The sequence below is a fragment of the Lepidochelys olivacea genome, assembly GCF_965140295.1.
Source record: "Lepidochelys olivacea isolate rLepOli2 genome assembly, chromosome: 1".
NCBI lineage: Eukaryota > Metazoa > Chordata > Testudines > Cheloniidae > Lepidochelys > Lepidochelys olivacea.
Window position 1 is genome coordinate 207,061,602 of NC_140411.1, and position 20,158 is coordinate 207,081,759.

Below are 20,158 nucleotides of genomic sequence, written 5' to 3' on the forward strand. Positions count from 1 at the left end.
TGCTGAGCAAGATATGCTCTTCAAAGAAATGTGCATGGGCCCAAGAAGTGCAGTAGGAAAGGGCTGACTATATGTAAAAAGGTACATTTAAATTTGATTTACATTTATTTTTGAGGCCATTATACTTGTTTATAAATGTTAGATAGTCAAAGTGGAAAGAAACTGTACAGTAGAAACTGTGTCCCTCCCTGCGCCCCCCCCCCCAGTCCCATCCCCCACAGCTACCTCTCCTCCTGGCAAGAAGAAAAGGAGGACTTGTGGTACCTTAGAGACTAACCAATTTATTTGAGCATAAGCTTTTGTGAGCTACAGCTCACTTCATCGGATGCATTCAGTGGAAAATACAGTGGGGAGATTTATATACATAGAGAACATGAAACAATGGGTGTTACCATACACACTGTAACGAGAGTGATAAGGTGAGCTACTACCAGTAGGAGAGCGGCGGGGTGGGGGGTAAACCTTCTGTAGTGATAATCAAGGTTGGCCATTTCCAGCAGTTGACAAGAACGTCTGAGGAAAAGTGGGGGGTGGGGGTGGGCAGTGTCCTCTGTGTGGTGTTGTATCAACCAGGCAAGATACTAACAAGCTTCAACAGGACTTTATTTTCAAAGTGGAAACCTCTTTACCAAGCTGCTGCTGCACCCTCTGTAGCTTTCTCCCAGCCTCTCAACTCCTCCCGCCTCCTTCCTGTTTCCTGTCCTTTCAGACTCCCAACAGCCAGTGCTCCCAATTCTAATAATTACAAGCAACATCTAAACACCACATTCCCTCCTCTCTTAAGAAACTCTCCCACTTAAAATAAACATTATTGTTCTAACCACAGGAACAAATATGAAACAAGACACTATACTGTTGGCAGAAATATTGCATTGAAAACACGTAGATACTACATAACATAGTCTCTAGTCCAGACAGGTGGTCGTCTGGGTCTGACAGGCCGTCTCTCAAGCCCTGGTTCCAGTGCAATGTCTTGTTGTGTTGGTACTACGGTGAAGTCATCCAGTGCAGACTGGGTGTTGGCATAATCTCCTCTTGGTGCATAGGCAGGTGCAAGATAAGAAGCATTCCATACCCGCCCCTTTATCTCTCTGATTTTAAGAGGAGCTGTGAATATATGGTCCCCTTTGCATAAAATTCCAGGTTTTCGTATTCTAACGAAGGAACCACACTCAAACTTTGGTTTCTTAGCACCCCACTGCTTCTCTGTGAAAGCCTTAGACTTTGCTTGGTTCTGTTCAACGGTTTTTCTCACATCATCCTCGGTTGGGGCCTCAGGTCGTGCCTTTAACAATCCCAGCAATGTTCAGTTTAGTATTCATCTGTTTCCCATGCAGTAACTCTGTGGGTGATCTTTGCGTTGTGGCATGTTGTGTAGCCCAGTATGCTTGCAAGAAATCAGTAGAGAAGGGTATCCACAATTGCCCTTCCAGTTTAGCCGTTTGCAAACTCTTTCAAACTTCTGTTAAACTGTTTGATTTCCTCATTGGCTTGAGGGTAATATAGGGATGACCTTCTGTGTAAAATCTTCCTCTGTGCTAGAAAAGTTTCAAACTCCAGGGAAAATAATTGACTACAATTATCTGAAACCAGTTCTTTGGGGTTACCTTCCCTGCTAAAAACTGAAGAGAGGAACTTAATTACTGTAGCAGAAGAGATTTGCGATGTAAACATTACCTCAGGCCATTTACTGAAATAGTCTATTAAAGTGGTGGCATAACGGCAGTCAATTGGAGCAGTATCAAAGGGTCCAACAATGTCAATCACCACTTTTTCCCATGCAGATTCAGGAAGAGGAACAGGCTGTAATGGAGGGGTACATGTCACTGCTGTCTTCACATGCATTTGGCAAGTGACACAGGATTTTATGAGTGCTTCAGTTTGAGAGTCCATCCCTGGCCACCAATACAGATCCCATAGTCATTTGGTTCTGACAGCTCCTCGATGAGTATCGTGTGCCAGGTGTATGAGTTTTGACTGTAATTCTTCTGGCACAAGGAGCCGGTGGGTACCTCATAGCAAAAGGCCATCAAACAAAGTTCATCCCAAACCCTAAAATAAGGCAGCAAAACTGGGTCAAGGTTTTTAGGGTGACTGGACCATCTCTTTGTCAGAAATTCCCGTAGTTTTTTGTCGAATTGGACACGCTGAACAAGCAGCTTGAAATTGTTCTCTTGTAACTGCAGTGAGAGCACTTGTAATAAGCGCAACCACTACATCCTCATCCTCCGGTGGACCATCTGGTGAAGGCGAAGGCAGGCGAGAAAGGCAATCAGCGACCACATTTTGGTTTCCAGGCTTATATTCCAGCTCATAATTGAAAGAGGGTAGTCTTGCAGACCATCGAGCAATATGGTATCCTGCTCTTCCCAGTCCTTTTGTGGTGAGCAACGTCGTCAAAGGGCTGTGATCTGTGCACAACTTGAACGTGCGGTCCCACAGGTAAGTTCTCCATTTTTCAGTAGCCCAGACACAAGCAAGTGCTGCTTTTTCGACTGTCGAATATTTTCTCTCAGCATTACTTAATGTCCTTGAAGCAAATGCAGCAGTCCTCTCTGTGTTGTCCTCGTGCAGTTGTGTGAGAACTGCCCCAAGTCCATAATCAGAAGCATCAGTAGTTACAATTGTGGGCAATGCAGGACTGAATAGTGCAAGTTCTGGACTATGGATAATCAAGTCTTTCACTGTTTTGAAACTAGCTTGTGCATCCGTTGTCCACACTAAGATTGAACTTCCCTGTAGTAATTCTTGTAACGATTGAATGACAGAAGCATAATTGGGAATGAATTTTGCATACCAGGAGGTAAGACCCAAGAAGGAATGTAAGGTTTGCAAATCTGTTGGAGGAGGAGCATTTGAAATTGTCAGGATATGATCTGGATAGGCTTTAGGCCAGCCTGTGAAATTGTATGCCCCAGAAAGAGTTCAGTTTGTCTAAATTTGCATTTGGATCTATTTAAACTGGAGGCCTGCTGAGCTGATGCAGTTTAGTACAGACTGCAGGCTATTGTCATGCTCCTCAGAAGTATTTCCAAACACGATAATATCATCCAGATAGCACTGAACTCCACGTTGATTCTTCAGTATCAATGACATGATTTTTTTGAAAGGCACTTGGGGCAGATGCGAGATGGTATGGAACACGTTTTAAAATGAAATAGTCCCTCGTGTAATAAATGCTGTGAGGTCTCTGCTATCTTCATGCAACATAACCTGGTGGTATGCGCTCTGCAAATCAAGAGTAGAAAACATCTTTGCTCCATGGAGTTCTGCAAATACTTCTATGTGAGGAAGAGGATGGCTGTCAATCACAATAGCTTTATTTGGCTCCCTTAAGTCCACACAAAGGTGAATGCCTCCACCCTTCTGCATCACGACTATAGGTGAAACCCATTCTGAGGAGTCGATCTCTTCAATAATGTCCTTTTGAACAAGTTTTCTAAGTTCCTCTGAAACAGACTGAATATGGTAAGCGCCATAACTTCTGTCGTACAGGTACCACATTATTCCGCATTTTAACTTTATGCAGAAACCCATAAGCACAGCCGAGTTTCTCCTCAATCTGGTGTTGGGTCCCAGCTGAAACTGGTGTGTGTACCACAAGAGTGCTTTGCTGAGGAAGATCAAGTCATCCATTAACTACCCTGAGATGTAAAGCAGCCAATAAATCTCTGCCAAGGATAGGCGTGACCTTCTGGACAATGTAGAACTCTGCAGTTACACAGCAATCACCAAAAGTAACTATTACTGGCAGGCAGCCACATACTGGAATATGGTTTTTCAAGTAGCACACCAAGTGAAGTTTGGGTTCAGTAAGAGGCACGTCTTTAAAGTAATGCAAATAGATGGAATCAGGTAGTATAGATACGACTGAGGCAGTGTCCAACATTAGCTGAATAGAGTGTGGTTTGCCTGAGGGTGTGGCAGAAACGTTTACCGTGCACTTTATCTGTTCTGGAATACGTGCAGTAGTGATTTTGCCCACGCTCAGCACAGTAACATCTGGTATTGTAACTGCATGCACCTGTTGATTGAACTGGCTACTGCGATATACTTTAGCAAAATGTCCAGTCTTTTTGCAATGATTGCACTGAGTTATTTTTGCTGGACATCCTGTGTAGCTTGCAAGGTGGTGTGGGGATCCACTGCGAAAACATGCTTTTACTGTATTTTGATTTGCTGATTCGTTAGTTTTCCTCTTGCAATTGTGTGTCTGCAGTGGTAGTGAACTTTTCTGCAAAGAGAAAAGGAGGACTTGTGGCACCTTAGAGACTAACCAATTTATTAGAGCATAAGCTTTCGTGAGCTACAGCTCACTTCCTCAGATGCATATCGTGGAAACTGCAGCAGGCTTATAAAGCCTGCTGCAGTTTCCACGATATGCATCTGAGGAAGTGAGCTGTAGCTCACGAAAGCTTATGCTCTAATAAATTGGTTAGTCTCTAAGGTGCCACAAGTCCTCCTTTTCTTTTTGCGAATACAGACTAACACGGCTGCTACTCTGAAACCTGTTTTCTGCAAAGGAGTCACAGCCTGGACTGTGCCTCCTGTATCCATGCTCATTATTTTGGCTTCAGCTGTAGCTGACTCAATCTGAGTAGCAATGGTTATTGCTTCTTCTACTGTAAGTTGTGGTTCTAGATGTAAGTGTTCTCTTACATGAAGCATGGTGGTTTTCTCAATGAGCTGGTCTCTAATCATCTTATCTGCCATATTCCAAAAGTCACAAATTACAATCAGACTCGTCAAGGAAGCAATATACTGCATTATAGTTTCCCCTGGTTTCTGCTCATGCTGGCGAAATCTGTAGCGATTAGCTACTACAACTTTTGGTACAAAAAAGTTCTTTAATGCAGTGAGTGCAGTCTCATATTTATCATCTGCAAGGGGAAAAGTGTAAGAAATATGTTGCCCTTCTGTTCCAATGCAGTGGATTAGCAGAGCACGCTTTCTTCAGAAATCTCTGTAGCACTGATTGCAAACAGATAAGTCTCAAACATATGGATCCAGGTAGTAAAAGCAATTGGAGGCTCACCTGGGCTTTGCAGAAAGGGTGCAGGTGGGTTCAGAGGCAGAAGATCCATCCTTGTCGCCAAACTGTTGTAGCAATCAGGCAAGTTACTAACAAGCTTCAACAGGACTTTATTTTCAAAGTGGAAACCTCTTTACCAAGCTGCTGCTGCACCCTCTGTAGCTTTCTCCAGCCTCTCAACTCCTCCCCCTCCTTCCTGTTTCCTGTCCTTTCAGACTCCCAACAGCCTGTGCTCCCAGTTCTAATGATTACAAGCAACATCTAAACACCCCGTGTGGGAACTTGAAATATGGGAACCCTTCCCAGCAGTGGGGAGGAGCTGGAGCAAGAGCTGCCACAGGCACCATGCTCAGCCAGGCAGCAATGGCACTTCCAGCCCCTGCTTGCGGCCTGTAGTGCTGCTCCTCTGCTTCTGGGAACTCTGGGATACGTTTGGAGGACTTCTGGGACCTGAGTCAAGCTGGGTCTTCGTCCACACAGGAAAGCAACAGGGCTCAGACCCTAGGTCCCAGATTAACACAGGCTCAGACCCTCCAGCTCTGCACGGTCCTAGGGCCCTGGGCCTGAGCCCTAAGTTAGCACAATGGGAGTGTGGACGCAAGTGGGGGTTAGGCTTGACCCTGGGCTTACATAGCTGTAGCCATATCCTATGAGGCTTTTATAAAAAGAAAGCTGAGGTTCTCATATAATCACTTGATTTCAACACCTGGCTCTCTAAGACAAACACCGAATATCATGAGCACTGGCAACACTTTGTAACCTGCAAGCAAAAGCCAAGTTGCTGTAGGAAGACGTCTTGACGACTGGTGAGGAGGCTGCTTTCCCTCTGCATGGGGCCTGGCCCGTTGGGGAAGTAATACTGAGCACTACCCAAATGCGCTTCTAGTGTGAAAAGTAACTTTATAAAATCTGCCTTGTGGGCCTGCCGGCTCAGCGCTGCGGCTGGGCTTTTACACATGTTGAGCCTGGCCATGTGATCTGGGCTGATCCTGTGCAGCTGGAGCTGCTGCCGGTCTTCCCATCCCCCAAATGCTCAAGAGTGATGAGCTATTCCCCTCAAAGCATAACATTTTGAAAGCCTATATAGTATTCTGGCCTGTCTTTCCCCCTGCCCACCATCAACAGAAGATATTACCTCACCCACCTGGTCTCTCGAACCCCCCAGGGGTGGCAGTTATGCTGTTGCCAGCTCCCCCGCCTGTACAGCATGAGGTGATTCTGGCCCTGCTACAGAAGCGCTCGGGGCTGCTGATGGAGCAGAGCTGCCACCTTCTCCCCAGGCCCCAACAGTCTAATTAGCTAACTGTGTGTTGCCCCCCACAGCCCAGCTATTAATTTCACACCCCCAGCCCCACATCTGCCTGCTCCTCCAGTCCCTCATATTGACTCTTTCTGAAGCTCCAAGGGCTCTTCACCCCTCTCCTAGGCCCCAAGGGGGTGCGGGCAGCTGGAGTGGAGTTCTCGTCCTTCCCAAGCCTGGTGGTGGGAGGAAGCAGAGCATTGACCTGCTGTGGGCAGTCCAGGTTCGGTTCCTGGTTCTGCCACAGCCTTCCCGTGTGTGATGAGCCTGAGTGGGTCACTTAATCTCTTTGTGCTTCAGTTCCCCGTCTGTGACATGGGGATGATGGCTCGGCCTAGCTCAGAGGGATGTGGGGAGGATGAATACATCACACGCAGTGCTCAAATACTAGGGTGATGGGAGCTAGGTAAGTACTGTAGCTAGGGTAAGCACTTTTGAAGTGCGAAAAACCTGGCAGCCGCCCGGCCCTAAGGCAAGCCCACTACAACCCCAACCACACAGCAACTCCACAAACCTCCCCCCTTTCAACACACATGGTGCGTTCAGAGGTGGATTAAGCTTTTAGGGGGCCCTGGGCCAAAGCAAGTGGGGGGCCCTCCCCATCCCTTCTTCCTGTAGTCTTTCCTCCCCTCCCCCCTGTCACATACACCCCCCATGCTCCTGCCAGGGAGTGGCACTGGGGGGCTTGCTCTGCTCGCCCGGTGCTCCTGCCCATTGTTCACAGGAAGGGGCAGCGGAGACACCCTGAGCTCCTGGGATCTTTCGGCTCCTTCTCCCGTCCTGAGAGCATGGTGCCACTGTTCCTTCCCTGCCCTGCCCTCCTCTCAGCCAAGTGTTGGCAGTTTTGGTTGGATGTATTCCTGGAGGTTTCATCACACGACCATAATCTTTTAATTCCTGGAGACTCCAGGAGAATCCTGGAAGGTTGGCAGCCCTATCTCATCCCCTGAGGGGAGGGGGGAAGAGCTCTGTCAGCCTCCTGCAGCAGCTCTGAGTGGCTGCTCTCCCCCAGGAGACAGGGCCGTGGGGCAGGCAGCCAATCAGAGGAGGGTTCCCCCTTCTGCCTCCGCCCAGCAAGGTTGACACTTGCATGAGGGGCTCCAGCTTCTCCCCTCAGCGGGCAACCAGCTCCAGCGGGGCCAAGCCCTGCCCCCAGGGGTGGGGTGGCCACTCTATGCCCTGCAGCCAACAAAGGGTGCTGGTGGGGGTGGGGGGAACGCTGGTGAAGGCACCCTCCAATGACGACATCATGCAGTGCCCGATTTGAACGAGGCCCCGAGTGGCCTGTGGGCTCCCTGGTAAGGGGGAGGGTGGGGGGAGAAGGGAGGCCATGGACAGGAAATAGATGGGGATGGGGGGAGCATATGTCAATGTGGCAGCTGTGTGTGACTTCGATGCTGTCACAATGAATTAGCAGCACTCACAGAAAACCTTCCTCCTCTCGCCTCTAAACGCTCCCAGGGCACTGTTATTTAAACATCGCTTTTGACCAAATCTGGGCTTTTTTTAAAGAAAGAAAAAGTAAAATGCAGAGAACTTTTTGCCCAAAGTAAACCGATCAAGTGCAGGTCTTGTCCCAGAGCAGCCTGCGTAAAAAACGGCTTGAGAAGCAGTTGGTCATTGCTAGAGACAGCTACTCTGCACAGTATTTCTAAGGATCCCTAACTCCACCTGCTAGCCCCACACAAGGGTCTCTTCATTCTCCTTGTTGCTTGATGTTGTGAAGGTCAAAAGCATAACAGGGTGCAGAAAAGAATGAGCTACCTTCTTGGGGGATGGGTCCATAAATGGCTATTAGCCAGGATGGGCAGGGATACAACCCCGTGCTCTGGGTGTCTCTAAACCTCTGACTGCCAGAAGTTGGGTGTGGAGGACAAGGGATGGATCACTCGATAATTGCCCTGTCAGGAGGCAAGATACGGGGCTAGATGGACCATTGCTCTGACCCGATATGGCCTTTCTTATGTGGGACTTGATGCAATCACAAAATGGCAGGAGAGTACCCATGATCAAGACTGCTTGGGTGGCACGCTGGTGAGCTGCGCTACCAGGAAATGTTAATATGGAAGGTTTCATGGGCTAGCAAACTAGCTCACTAAGGCTGAAACGCTGGGGCAGTTGGCATTTTTCTATGGTCTATTTCCAGCTGGATGTCTTGGCCTAACCTACTTAGACTGTGGTGACCCTGATATTGCAAAGCCATCAGTGTCCCCATTGCTGATCACTTAGCTGTGCTAGGGCTTATTTTCATTCCAGAATGTACCTATGTTTAGTGTCTGACTGGATGTGTTACTCCAGTGGGAGGAACTTGTTTGCTTACTCCCAGCCATCCTGAACTAAACTGTTTCAAAACAAAGCTCCAGCTCTCTGTCTGTCTTGCTTTCTTAAGGGATATTGGTATGAAGTTGAGAAAGGGAAAATATAGGCTGAACACCTGGCAAAACATCATGACAGTGAGATCTTTTCTACTGTGGAATCCCAAAGAGAGGGGTTGAAGCTTCGTTGCTTGGGGTATTTAAAAATTGGCACAGCCCCAGAGAATATTGTAGGGCACAATCTTGCAGTGTCCAAGGGGAAGTGGATTAGATGTGATATAAAAGGTCTTTTCCATCTGAAACATCTCATATGCTTAAGTCTTGCTCCAGTTTGAGGCTGTCAAGGTTCCTTCCCCACTCTGAACTCTAGGGTACAGATGTGGGGACCTGCATGAAAACCTCCTAAGCTTACTTTTACCAGCTTAGGTTAAAACTTCCCCAAGGTACAAATTAATTTTACCCTTTACCCTTGGAATTTCCACTGCCACTACCAAACTTTAACTGGATTTACTGGGAAAAGTAGTTTGGACACGTCTTTCCCCCCCAAATCCTCCCAACCCTTGCACCCCACTTCCTGGGGAAGGTTTGGTAAAAATCCTCACCAATTTGCATAGGTGACCACAGACCCAAACCCTTTGATCTTAGAACAATGAAAAAGCATTCAGTTTTCTTACAAGAAGACTTTTAATAGAAGTAAAGGAATCACCTCTGTAAAATCAGGATGGTAGATAGATTCAAAACATAGAGAGTCCCTCTAGGCAAAACCTTAAGTTACAAAAAAAGACACACAGACAAGAATAGTCATTCTATTCAGCACAGTTCTTTTCTCAGCCATTTAAAGAAATCATAATCTAACACATACCTAGCTAGATTACTTACTAAAAATTCTAAGACTCCATTCCTGTTCTGTCCCCGGCAAAAGCAGCATACAGACAGACACAGACCCTTTGTTTTTCTCCCTTCTTCCAGCTTTTGAAAGTATCTTGTCTCCTCATTGGTCATTTTGGTCAGGTGCCAGCGAGATTACCTTTAGCTTTTTAACCCTTTACAGGTGAGAGGATTTTTCCTCTGGCCAGGAGGGATTTTAAAGGGGTTTACCCTTCCCTTTATATTTATGACAGAGGCCTAGTACTTTGGGAACTCCCTTAGTGAAACTTGGTTTTCCCCATTACTTAAATAAAGTTTTATCATCCTCACTCAGCATTGGTCCATGCCTGCTCAGAATCCATGTGGCCGTGACTGATACTGCTTTCTAACAAGATCTGAGTGGAAGGCCCAGGACGCCGCCCCATTGCAAGAGTGTGATCCATACAGATAATTCACTCAAAGAGCTACAGTTAGTACTGAGCAGACTCTATTTTAGAAACAAAGTCTAAGTATTTCCCAGGAAGGGTACTCATGAGGAATCTGCTGCATGGTGCTGCCTCACTCCCTGGTTAGGGGTTTGAGAGAGCCATTTGTTCAAATAGCCAAACAAATGAATCGATTTCCCTGTTCCCTCGCCACTTCTCTCTGATGCCCATGTCTCCTGGGACAGACTTGCTCATAAACTCGGGGGAAGTACTTTTGTGGGAGTTTGTTTTTATCATTCTGGCAGCACATCCCTGTTATGTACCCCGCTGCTTTGATCAGTCCAGGTGCCTTTGTGGTTTGGTTCTCTTTCCCTCCTTCTTAAGTGTTTGCTCCCTCTCCAGTTTTATTTTCAGCTACAAATGGGATGAGGGTTGAAGCAGCCATAGGGAGGCCAGATTGGAGCTCAGGTGCGCTTTTTTAGTTTAGCTGGTCAAAAAAGCCTCTGGAAATCCTGCATTTGGCTTGGAGATCAAGGTTCACGGCTTGAAGATTGATGGAGGCTTCACCGCACCGCTGTAACAAACTGCTGTACAGCCCACCCAGAAGTGCTCATTGCGGGTCCCTAGATTATATTCTCTTCCATTTCTCTGTTCTCTTCCCACTCTCTCTACAGAGCTCTCTCTCTCCCCTGCTTTCTTTCCCTTCTCTACCCCACTCTCTCTATTTTTCTCTACCCTCCCACAACCCTCTTTTATTCTCTCCCCCTTTAGAGTGCTCTCCCTCCCTCCCTCGCGTATTTTGTAACAACAAGTTGGTGTATTTGCCTCTGACTTGTTGATCCTGACACAAGGCCAGGGACAAGTAAGCACCTGCTGCCCATGCTGCTTTGCTGCTTCTGGCCAAACCCGACACTTTCACTTTCCAGCAGGAGCTGCTGACACTCCTTGTGCTTACCTGACTTTTACTGCCTGTGTCAGAGGCTTTCCCTTTGTTGTACACAGTATTTCCTGGCTGTCCTTCAGCAACACTGTGATTCCAAAATAGGCATGTCAAAATCCACTGGAATCCCCCATGGGCCGGTACACCACAGTCTGCCATTAGCTGCTGGGGTCAGCTCTTGCACCGCCCCCTGGCTTTTTTGTTTTCCAGTGGAATTAACTAAAGTTAAGCAAATAAAGCAGCAAAACCTACTGGTTAGAGCAGGGGTCTGGGAGTCAGGAATTCCTGCGTTCTCATCCTAGCTTTGACACTTCCTCAGGCAAGTCGCTTCTCCTTTCTTAGTCTTCGTTCCCTATCTGTAAAAGGAGGGTAATAATCCTAATGATGATTTATTATTTGCACTGCAGTAGCACCTAGAGGCTGCCAAAGAAAGGTCAGGCCCCCACTGTGCTAGGTGCTGTGCATGCATGTGACAAAAAGAGGGTCCTTGGCCCAAACTGCTTATACTCGCCTTCCTCATGGGGTGAGAATTAAATTCCTCTTTGTGAAGTGCTTTCGAACCATCAAGTGCTGTGTGTTATTGTTTAATGTGAAATGACTGGGACCAGATCCCTTGATGCCTGTTTGTCCAATAGCTGCTATAGCACCAGACAGCTGGTGGGCATGGGAAAACGGGAATCTGAAATCCACCACACACATACAAGCCTTGTGGGTGTATGAGGTGAAGAAAAATGACTACGGTGTCCTCATACCTTCCTGGATTTGAAATCTCTAACTAGGAACGGAGAGGGTGGAGAGGGGCAATAAGGACACACTTTTTTAAATTGAGTCTGAATATTTAAAATGTTCCTTACCCTCCCTCATTCCCTGTGCTCTGCCAGTGTGTCCTGTCCCGCCTCTCCTTACATCTTCTTCCATTCTATCCCTGGTTCCTGCAGTGCCCTCCTTAGCCCACTGTTCCACATTCCCTTCTCTCTGCACCTTAAATCTGACTTCTCCTGCAAAGCTCACAACGTTGCTAATCCTTTGGGCCATCACCTTAAAGAAGGGCCCCAAAAGGAGTAGGAGAATGAGTGGCGGGAAGGTTGGGAGACTAATGCTTTAAGTAAACGGACAATAGAAAATACTCTGGGAGATCCAGAAGCAGGTTTGATTTTTAGACTATCAGCTCCTCGAGGCAGGAACCATATTTTCTGTTGGGTCTTGTAGAGCACCAAGCACATTATCATCATTTGGCTAATAATGAACAATAATAAGTGTATTGTGGTAGTGTCAGGACAGGAGCCCCATTGCGTTTGGCACTGTACAAGTAATAACACACAAAAGAGGGCTGGGAGAACACAGAGTGGAGAAGGCCCAGACCTTCAAAGGTGTTTAAGCTCCTAACTTCCGCTGAAATCAGTGGAAGTTTAGGAGCCTAAATACCTTTGTGGATCTGGGCCAAAATAACTATTTTGCTAAACAGTGAGCCCATTCTTCCTAACCAGGGACAGTTTGCAGCACGTCTCTACAGGGCTCTGCCACTCTCCCCCAGGATGACATACCCTTTTTTTAAAAGCCACCAACTCTTATCAGATCAATAAGGCCCAATCAATGGTTTTCCCTTCTAACGATGTGTTGGGTTTGTTATCTGGGCAGCTGGCAGCTAATAAGAGGAAGCTTTATATCTGTTTATTGTAAAGAAGGCGAAGCAAACTGCAGGCTGGGGACAGGCGGTGCGACGTTTACTGTCAATACAGCAGGAAAGAGAGAGGAAATATAAGGAGCAGAGGCCGTGGACTGCAACCCAAATGAGTGATTTGAACGTAAACCTAGCAGTACAGCTACAGAAGGAAAGTGGGTGGATTGACCTCAACAAGGGAGTGTTTCTCTGTGTTTTGAAAGGGTTTATACACGATCTAGTTATAAGAGTTAGAAAACAGGGAAGTGTTTGTGGCAATCAGCAAATAATGCTGGGCAAGAGAGCTCTGAATCCCCAACAAAGTCTGAAAGGTGCTTCGAATTCAGACCAAAGGCAAAGCAGTGTCTGGGATATTTTTTATATATGTTAAGAATCACCATTTGAAAATAATAATAATAATTAATAAAACCAGAGCTTGAAAAAGATAATTGGACATGTTTTTTCCTAGTAAGTTGAAACAAACTGTAACACAAAATGGAAAAAACAAGCAAACCTCCCAGCTTGTCTCCCCTCTTCTCCATCCACAGAGGAATTAGGTGTCTTGGGTTTGCAAGGCAAGGAAGGCTGCAGACCAAAAGCTGGAAGTGGTTCTCAAACACCCAGAACCAAGCAAGAGAATAACATTAAATTTTGGAGCACAAGGAAGAACTCCTACCATGAAACCATTCACTGAAGAAGATGTGGAATTTTACATCCAGAATAAGGTAAGTCTTTGTGTGTATGTCTCTTCTCTGTCTCCACAAGTAGGGATGGTCTTGAAAAGTTCAGAAATCAAGGGTTGGATGCTTGTCTGAGTCTTGAGTCTTGGGACAAAATGGGTCTTAAGTATCATGATAAGATTTCTAGTGACATTTCCAATGCTTCCCTTTCAGAACCTTAGCAAAGGATTTGGTTTGGTGGCCTCTTAGCTTTTCCCTACATGGTCATCCTGTCCCTCTTCAGAACCAGTTTGTGTTTTGGGCTCTGTCCTCCAAACTTGGAATTTCAAATGTGGTTACAGCTGGAGTTGTTTGTGTTTAGAACTAGGAGAGATTCTAGGGTTCATCTTTATCGAGCCAAAGACCCAGATTTGGTAGAAGCAGGACCAAAAATATAGCAGCAAGTTTGTCTCTAGGAAAGATAATGCATGTGTTTAATAATTAGGAAGAGGTGGATAATACTAGAATACTAATCCTTTTCCTAAACTTTGGATGCTTATCTAAACAAGCCATCTAACCTTTTTAAGAGAGCTAGGCAGGAACCAGGTTTCAATTTCATGGGAACTGCTCCGATTTTGAATTTTTTCTTTTCTATTCTGAAATGGACCAAAACCAAAAAAAAAATTGAAATTGTCTGCACAAAGAGAAATCATGTCAGGTCGACTAAAATGTTTTGTTACAATTTCAACTTATGTTTTATATTTATTAAATACCAAAATTGAACAAAAAGTAATATTAAACAGAAAATCAAGGCTTCTGTTTCAAAAAGGTGGAAATGTTTTGCCCTTATCAGAACTTTGTTCATTTTTTCTAAACTCAAGATCACTGACATCAACACGTTTTTGCAAAATGTTTCACTTTTGACAAATTGGTATTTTCCAATGGAAAAATGTTCCATCCGAAAATTTCCAGCCAACTCTGCCCATTAGTACTTCTCGCTGTAAAGATTTCTGTTGCAGGGTGACACAGGAACCGGAGGGCATGGTTGTGCATAGAGAGATTTGTGGTAGTGTGCTGCCTCATTTGCAGTGGTACCGAGCACCAGAAGTAGCGTTTAAATGGGGCCCGGAGCCACCAGAATTTTAGGTTCCACCAGAAGCTTCCCATCCCTCAGAGAGCGACTCTCTTCTAGCATCCGCCTAAGTGAGAAAGACAAGGTTCCAATTATTAATCATTATTATTTTGTATTAAAGCATGTCACTTTACAGCCTGTTTGTTAAAACTTATAATCATATAATGAACCAGCACAGATACCATGTAATAATTTATGCATGTTAACTTGAACGGTTTTTTACAACTGTGTCTATTAAGTGTATGGATTTTTCTATCCACTCCTCGGTCATTGATCTTCCTCCCAAGGGAGGCAGGGCAGCAGCCAGCCACCAGCCTGCCTGTAAGCTACTGCCTGCTTTTTTTTCTGAATCAGTATTGTTAACCCACTCCTGTAGCAATGAAAAAATTCCAAATATGTACTGGATGGAGATGGAGTGACGAATTAGACCTGACCTACATTTGGCTCCAGATCCCAAACCAAACCCATTTTTGATATTCAAAATATTAATACTTTGGTGTTCAGTTTTTAACATTTGCTTTGACACGTCCAAAGCTGGGATCTGGAAAGGGAAACACCAGTATATGGCAAAAGAGGCTGTTCAGCACAGTGTTTATAACTGTGATGGGAAGTGGCAAACATCAGAGATCTCATGGGAAAGCCACTTCTCCCAAGACCTCCATCCTGTTTCTGCAGACCTAAGATATTCTGGGGCCTGAGGTTCATCTATTACTAGATGTAGTGGTAACCACCATGGCAATGGTGAGTTTTCAGAGACACAGTACTCTAATGAAGAGTGAATCAGTGGCAACTAAGGTGCAGAGGTCAGAGGAAGTGACTGGGAGTAGACCTGGCTTTTATTCTTGTTTCTGCCAGTGACTTACTGTGTGGCCTAAGGGCAAATCACTTCCCCTCACTGAGCCTCAGTGCTGTTATTTCAAAATGTTGCGATTTCAGATCTGCAAATAGTTTGGTTGGGATTTTGGTTGCAGGTTCTGGTGGGTTTCATTTTCTCCCAATTAGTTTTGCTAACGCTGGCTGTTGAGTTTCTGCTGGGTTTCTTCCTCACTGCCTCTATCCTCATCATATAAGATCAGGCACTGGGATGAACGGAGGTGCATTGAACAGTCCTCACTCATCATCCTGCATAGCGATCCCTGGATGGAGGAGTAATTAGGCATATGTTAATTAACTTACTTAGTAGTAGCAATGAACTAGCCTCAGAATGGTTTGGTGTGGATAAGCCTGCATCCCATATTGACAAATGTGTGAGGAGCATGTGTGGAACATGCCAGTGTCCTTCACTAGGCATGGTCTTGTATATTCCTTCGATTAAACCCTAAATAATTGACTCATGCCTGTATCTTGTATCATCCCTGTATGAGCCTTGCACTTGTGCTGGTGTGGGACAGTTCATGCTGGTTCTTATTTATCTGGTTTGCCCATCCTGCACCTCAGTTCATCCTCCACCTCCTCCGTTCCACTAAAACTCGTGATAATCAATATTTTGCTGATACTGCTTGACTGGAGGGAGGGTACAGCAAGGCATGAACTTCTCGTGAGAGCTTGTGGTTACCGCTGAGATCAGCACAGAGGAGGAACTTCAGCACCCTTTAGGAATGGAATTGCTCCTATGCTTCACACATATAGGGCCACTGAACCAAATTCAGACCAGTCAGTTGAGTTGCGTCAGCCTATGCCAGGAATGAATTTGAGTCAGTGTTTTCTGTCACAATGGGCTTGACCCAGCAGAGAATACCTGAGCCACACAAGCTCCTAGGAGGCTACAGTTCCTGGATCAGTGACTGGCTAGCCTACACAAAGGAAAAGCTGCATAGTCTTGGGCCAAAACCAAAATCGGCCAAAGAATGAGAGTGTACCCAGGTGTCGGAGATTCCAAAATAATGAATTCTCTACCTACCCTTCCATGCTGCAGTACACTCCTGAATGGCCTCATCTGCTTTAGAGCCTCCAGCCAGAGCTCCATTATTACCAGATGGAGTAAGCTGGCAATTATCAAGAGGAGAACTCTAAACCTTTATTGCCCAGAGTTCTGTACACACACGCATGTGTTCACACACGTTTCAAGATGCCTCAGGTTTAGGTGATCTCTTGGCTGGAGACAGAAATTGTTTGCAGTCCACTATGATGTAAAGTGACTTGCTTGATGTCTACAGGTGGAACGGCGACACCACCTGGTGTCTAAGACAGTGGACGAGGTGCAGAAGATCATCCAACAGCTGACCGCAGAAATCAGCTACAGGGACGCGCGATTTCAGGCCATCTCCAACTCTGGTGTTCACAACGAGAATTTTAGGGTAAGGGCGAAGGGTTTAGTGTACTGTCTGGTGAGCTGCATGCAATGAGTTGGTGGTTCACCCCTGTTCATAGTGGGCAGGTGTCCATATCACAAACACACACCCATAGTTGGCACATTTCAGAGTAACAGCCGTGTTAGTCTGTATTCGCAAAAAGAAAAGGAGTACTTGTGGCACCTTAGAGACTAACCAATTTATTTGAGCATAAGCTTTCATGAGCTACAGCTCACTTCATCGGATGCATACTGTGGAAAACACAGAAGATGTTCTTATACATACAAACCATGAAAAAATGGGTGTTTACCACTACAAAAGGTTTTCTCTCCCCCCACCCCACTCTCCTGCTGGTAATAGCTTATCTAAAGTGATCACTCTCCTTACAATGTGTATGATAATCAAGTTGGGCCATTTCCGGCACAAATCCAGGTTTTCTCCCCACCCCGCTCCACTCCCCCACAAACCCACTCTCCTGTTGGTGATAGCTTAGTTGGTGATAGCTATCACCAACAGGAGAATGGGTTTGTGGGGTGGGTGGGGAGAAAACCTGGATTTGTGCTGGAAATGGCCCAACTTGATTATCATACACATTGTAAGGAGAGTGATCACTTTAGATAAGCTATTACCAGCAGGAGAGTGGGGTGGGGGGAGAGAAAACCTTTTGTAGTGGTAAACACCCATTTTTCATGGTTTGTGTGTATAAGAACATCTTCTGTATTTTCCACAGTATGCATCCGATGAAGTGAGCTGTAGCTCACGAAAGCTTATGCTCAAATAAATTGGTTAGTCTCTAAGGTGCCACAAGTACTCCTTTTCTAGCTGGCACATTGTCATCTTTACTGGCAGTCTCGGCAGAGAAGCCAAGGTCTGAAGGGACCGTGGTGACTGAATTCCCTTGTTACTGCTACAGGAGGATCTGGCAAGGCAAGATTAGAGAGTTGGTTAGTTTGCCTTGCTACTGCTGCCGTGTGTAACATGGATAACTAAGGGACTTCTGTCACCAGGGGAGGTTTCAGAGATTTTACTCATAAACTGGAATTTCTCCATTTTCATCATGAGGGTGTGAGTTTGCTGGAGGGAAAAGTGAAACTTCCCCCTGGATTAGACTGTCAGATACCCACCAGAATAAGAATGTTCACTCTCAACTCTGCCAGTGTGAAGATTGGTTATTTCATGTGGCTCTTTAAGTCCAAAATAAATTAGTTTAATAATGAAAGAATAATAAATTTAAACAGACCCTTTCACCTGAAGGGCATTGTGTTGTTATAGTTATGCATTATAGACCCCATTACTGAAATGCAGTCACTTCTAGGGTGGAACAAAGCAACTGAATAAAACCACAGAGCAATCTTTGCAAGAGTTTGGGGCAGAAAGTTGAAAAAAATAAGTATATGTGATTGAAGCTTCAGTGGGTATTTGGGGAGGCAGAACATTATTACCCGAGTTGGCATTTGGCTATGCTCTGGGGCACGCAGTCTTAGTCATTCTTAGGCCATTTTTGAAATATGGCATCTCCAGCAGCACAGTACTACTGTATTGATCCACAAAGAGTGCCACACTCCAAACCACAAACACCACTTGGTGCATCATTCAACTGGTCCCCATACTGACCTAGATGAATTCCGCTTAACATGCAAGATTGAGCAAGATCCCAGTCCAAGACAGAATGGCTGCTGAGGCCTGCAAAAAAAGCAAGATAATCTTTTTTGAGGGAATAATCAGGAATAATCTCTGCCCAAGTGAGACTCTGAAAACTTAACTATCTGTAAAGTGGCTAGTGTATTATCCATATTTAACTAAATCCAGTGCTAAAAATATGTATGTTATATTCAAGTTGGGGGACGGAAGGACTGTATCTGTTTGTTAACTATATTGTGTAGGAATGGAGTTGTAAAAGATGTATTTATAGGTAATGACAGTTAGCGCAGGGCACTAGCTACTCCTGCTTCCAAAACAAAGCCCATAAAGTTATTGCTGTGACTGCCTCTGGGAGAGTAATGTGGTGGAAAAGACATCAGAGCACATGCCAGTCTGTGTTTGATGCTGGGAGTGGACAATGGGATGGATCACTCAGTGATTGCCTGTTTTGTTCATTCTCTTTGAAGCACCTTCTACTGTTGGAAGACAGGATTTTGGACTAGATCAGATGGCCCATTGGTCTGACCTAGTATGGCCGTTCTTATGGTCCTTGCAGTAGAACTTTTGAGGTGTTGCTTTTAGGAACAGGAATCATTTTAATATTGTGGGATCCCAATTGTTGGGAAGATCCAGACATCCATGTTGTATTTTAGGCATTCCTAACTGTGTTCTTCCAGAAATAGAGCTGGGCAAGAAATTGTTTCCTTGTCTTGGGAAGATTTTTTCTGATTTCTCATCCTGAATCAGGACAAAAAGTCAACGTTTTGAAAATGTTCACAAACTAAATACCTGGGAGGGGGAAATCAATTTAGGTCAACTGAAACATTTTGTTTTGATAAAATATAAGATTTCTTTTGATTTTGACCTTTTTTATTTTAAAAACTATTTTTAGTATACATTAACTTAAACTCGGAAACGAAAAGTCCATGTTGAACCAAAAAAATGGAACTTTTTTCATTTCAACAATTTCAAAACTTTTTCAATTTGTCAAGAGGAGGAATTTGTCGAAACTGACCCTTTCCCTTTCACAAAAAGTTTTAGTTTTGACAAATTGGCATTTTTTGACAGAAAATCATTTTGTTGAAGAATTTCTGATCAGCTCTACCCAGAAACTGTTTAGTGCAAGTATGTCAAAGGCTCTTGCCAAAGCCAATCTACCTGCTCCTGGTAGCCAGATGCTCCAGTGTGGACATGGTTTATTCTTCAGAAAAGGGCTTTATTTTCATCTCCCTGCCCAGTATTTGCACTGTTTATTTCCTATGCCTGCCAGTGGGAGTTCTTCAGAGATAGCAGCTATAACAGGCCCAAGAATGTGAATTTATATACAGGTCAGAATTTCAGAAAACAACAATTACAGGTAAGTAATACCTCTTACACCCAATGAAAAGGGAACATACCCCATGGTTGTCATCAGGAAATAGTACTCTAGTGGCAATATCTGTCCAGTTGGTAGATTACACAGGGAGAGATTTAATCAGGTCTCAAGCCTTTCACATATAGGTCACTGATTCAAATATTATTGCCTGTACAAAAGGAGTTTAGGGGGTCTCAATTCAGTTCCTGGCGGAGAGATTCCAGATTGCAAAACCACCATCACACAGTTGACACCATGTTGGTGGCCTCAACACAGATCCTACAGATTAAACAAGCTGTAGAGATGGGACTCCCCTCCTGCAGTAGGGGTGGTCAATCCGGGGCAGGTGGGACAGCTTGAGGGGTGTTGGTGAGGCAGAGCTGGGCAGCTTAGCACCCCCTCCAGAGCTGTAGCACTTCCCACCAGCACTGATAAGGCCTATAGTGTATTTTCTCTGTGGACAATAGCTGTGCAACCTTTTCTTTATTATTCGGCTCAGCGGAAACTCCAAAATGCTGCAAGAACTAACTGTATGGCACGTG

General features: G+C 45.1%; 1 protein-coding gene across 1 annotated transcript in view; it reads left to right on the top strand.

The window, feature by feature from the left end:
* Positions 1 to 2,195: 2,195 nt before the first annotated feature.
* Positions 2,196 to 20,158, top strand: part of MAB21L3 (mab-21 like 3) — a 28,015-nt gene continuing 10,052 nt past the window's right edge. Inside the window, exons 1-3 of the mRNA XM_084623838.1 lie at positions 2,196 to 2,442; positions 13,088 to 13,264; positions 16,487 to 16,627. Of these exons, the coding sequence (XP_084479964.1) occupies positions 13,217 to 13,264; positions 16,487 to 16,627 (189 nt within the window). The 5' untranslated portion in view covers positions 2,196 to 2,442; positions 13,088 to 13,216. The remainder of the gene's footprint in view (positions 2,443 to 13,087; positions 13,265 to 16,486; positions 16,628 to 20,158) is intronic.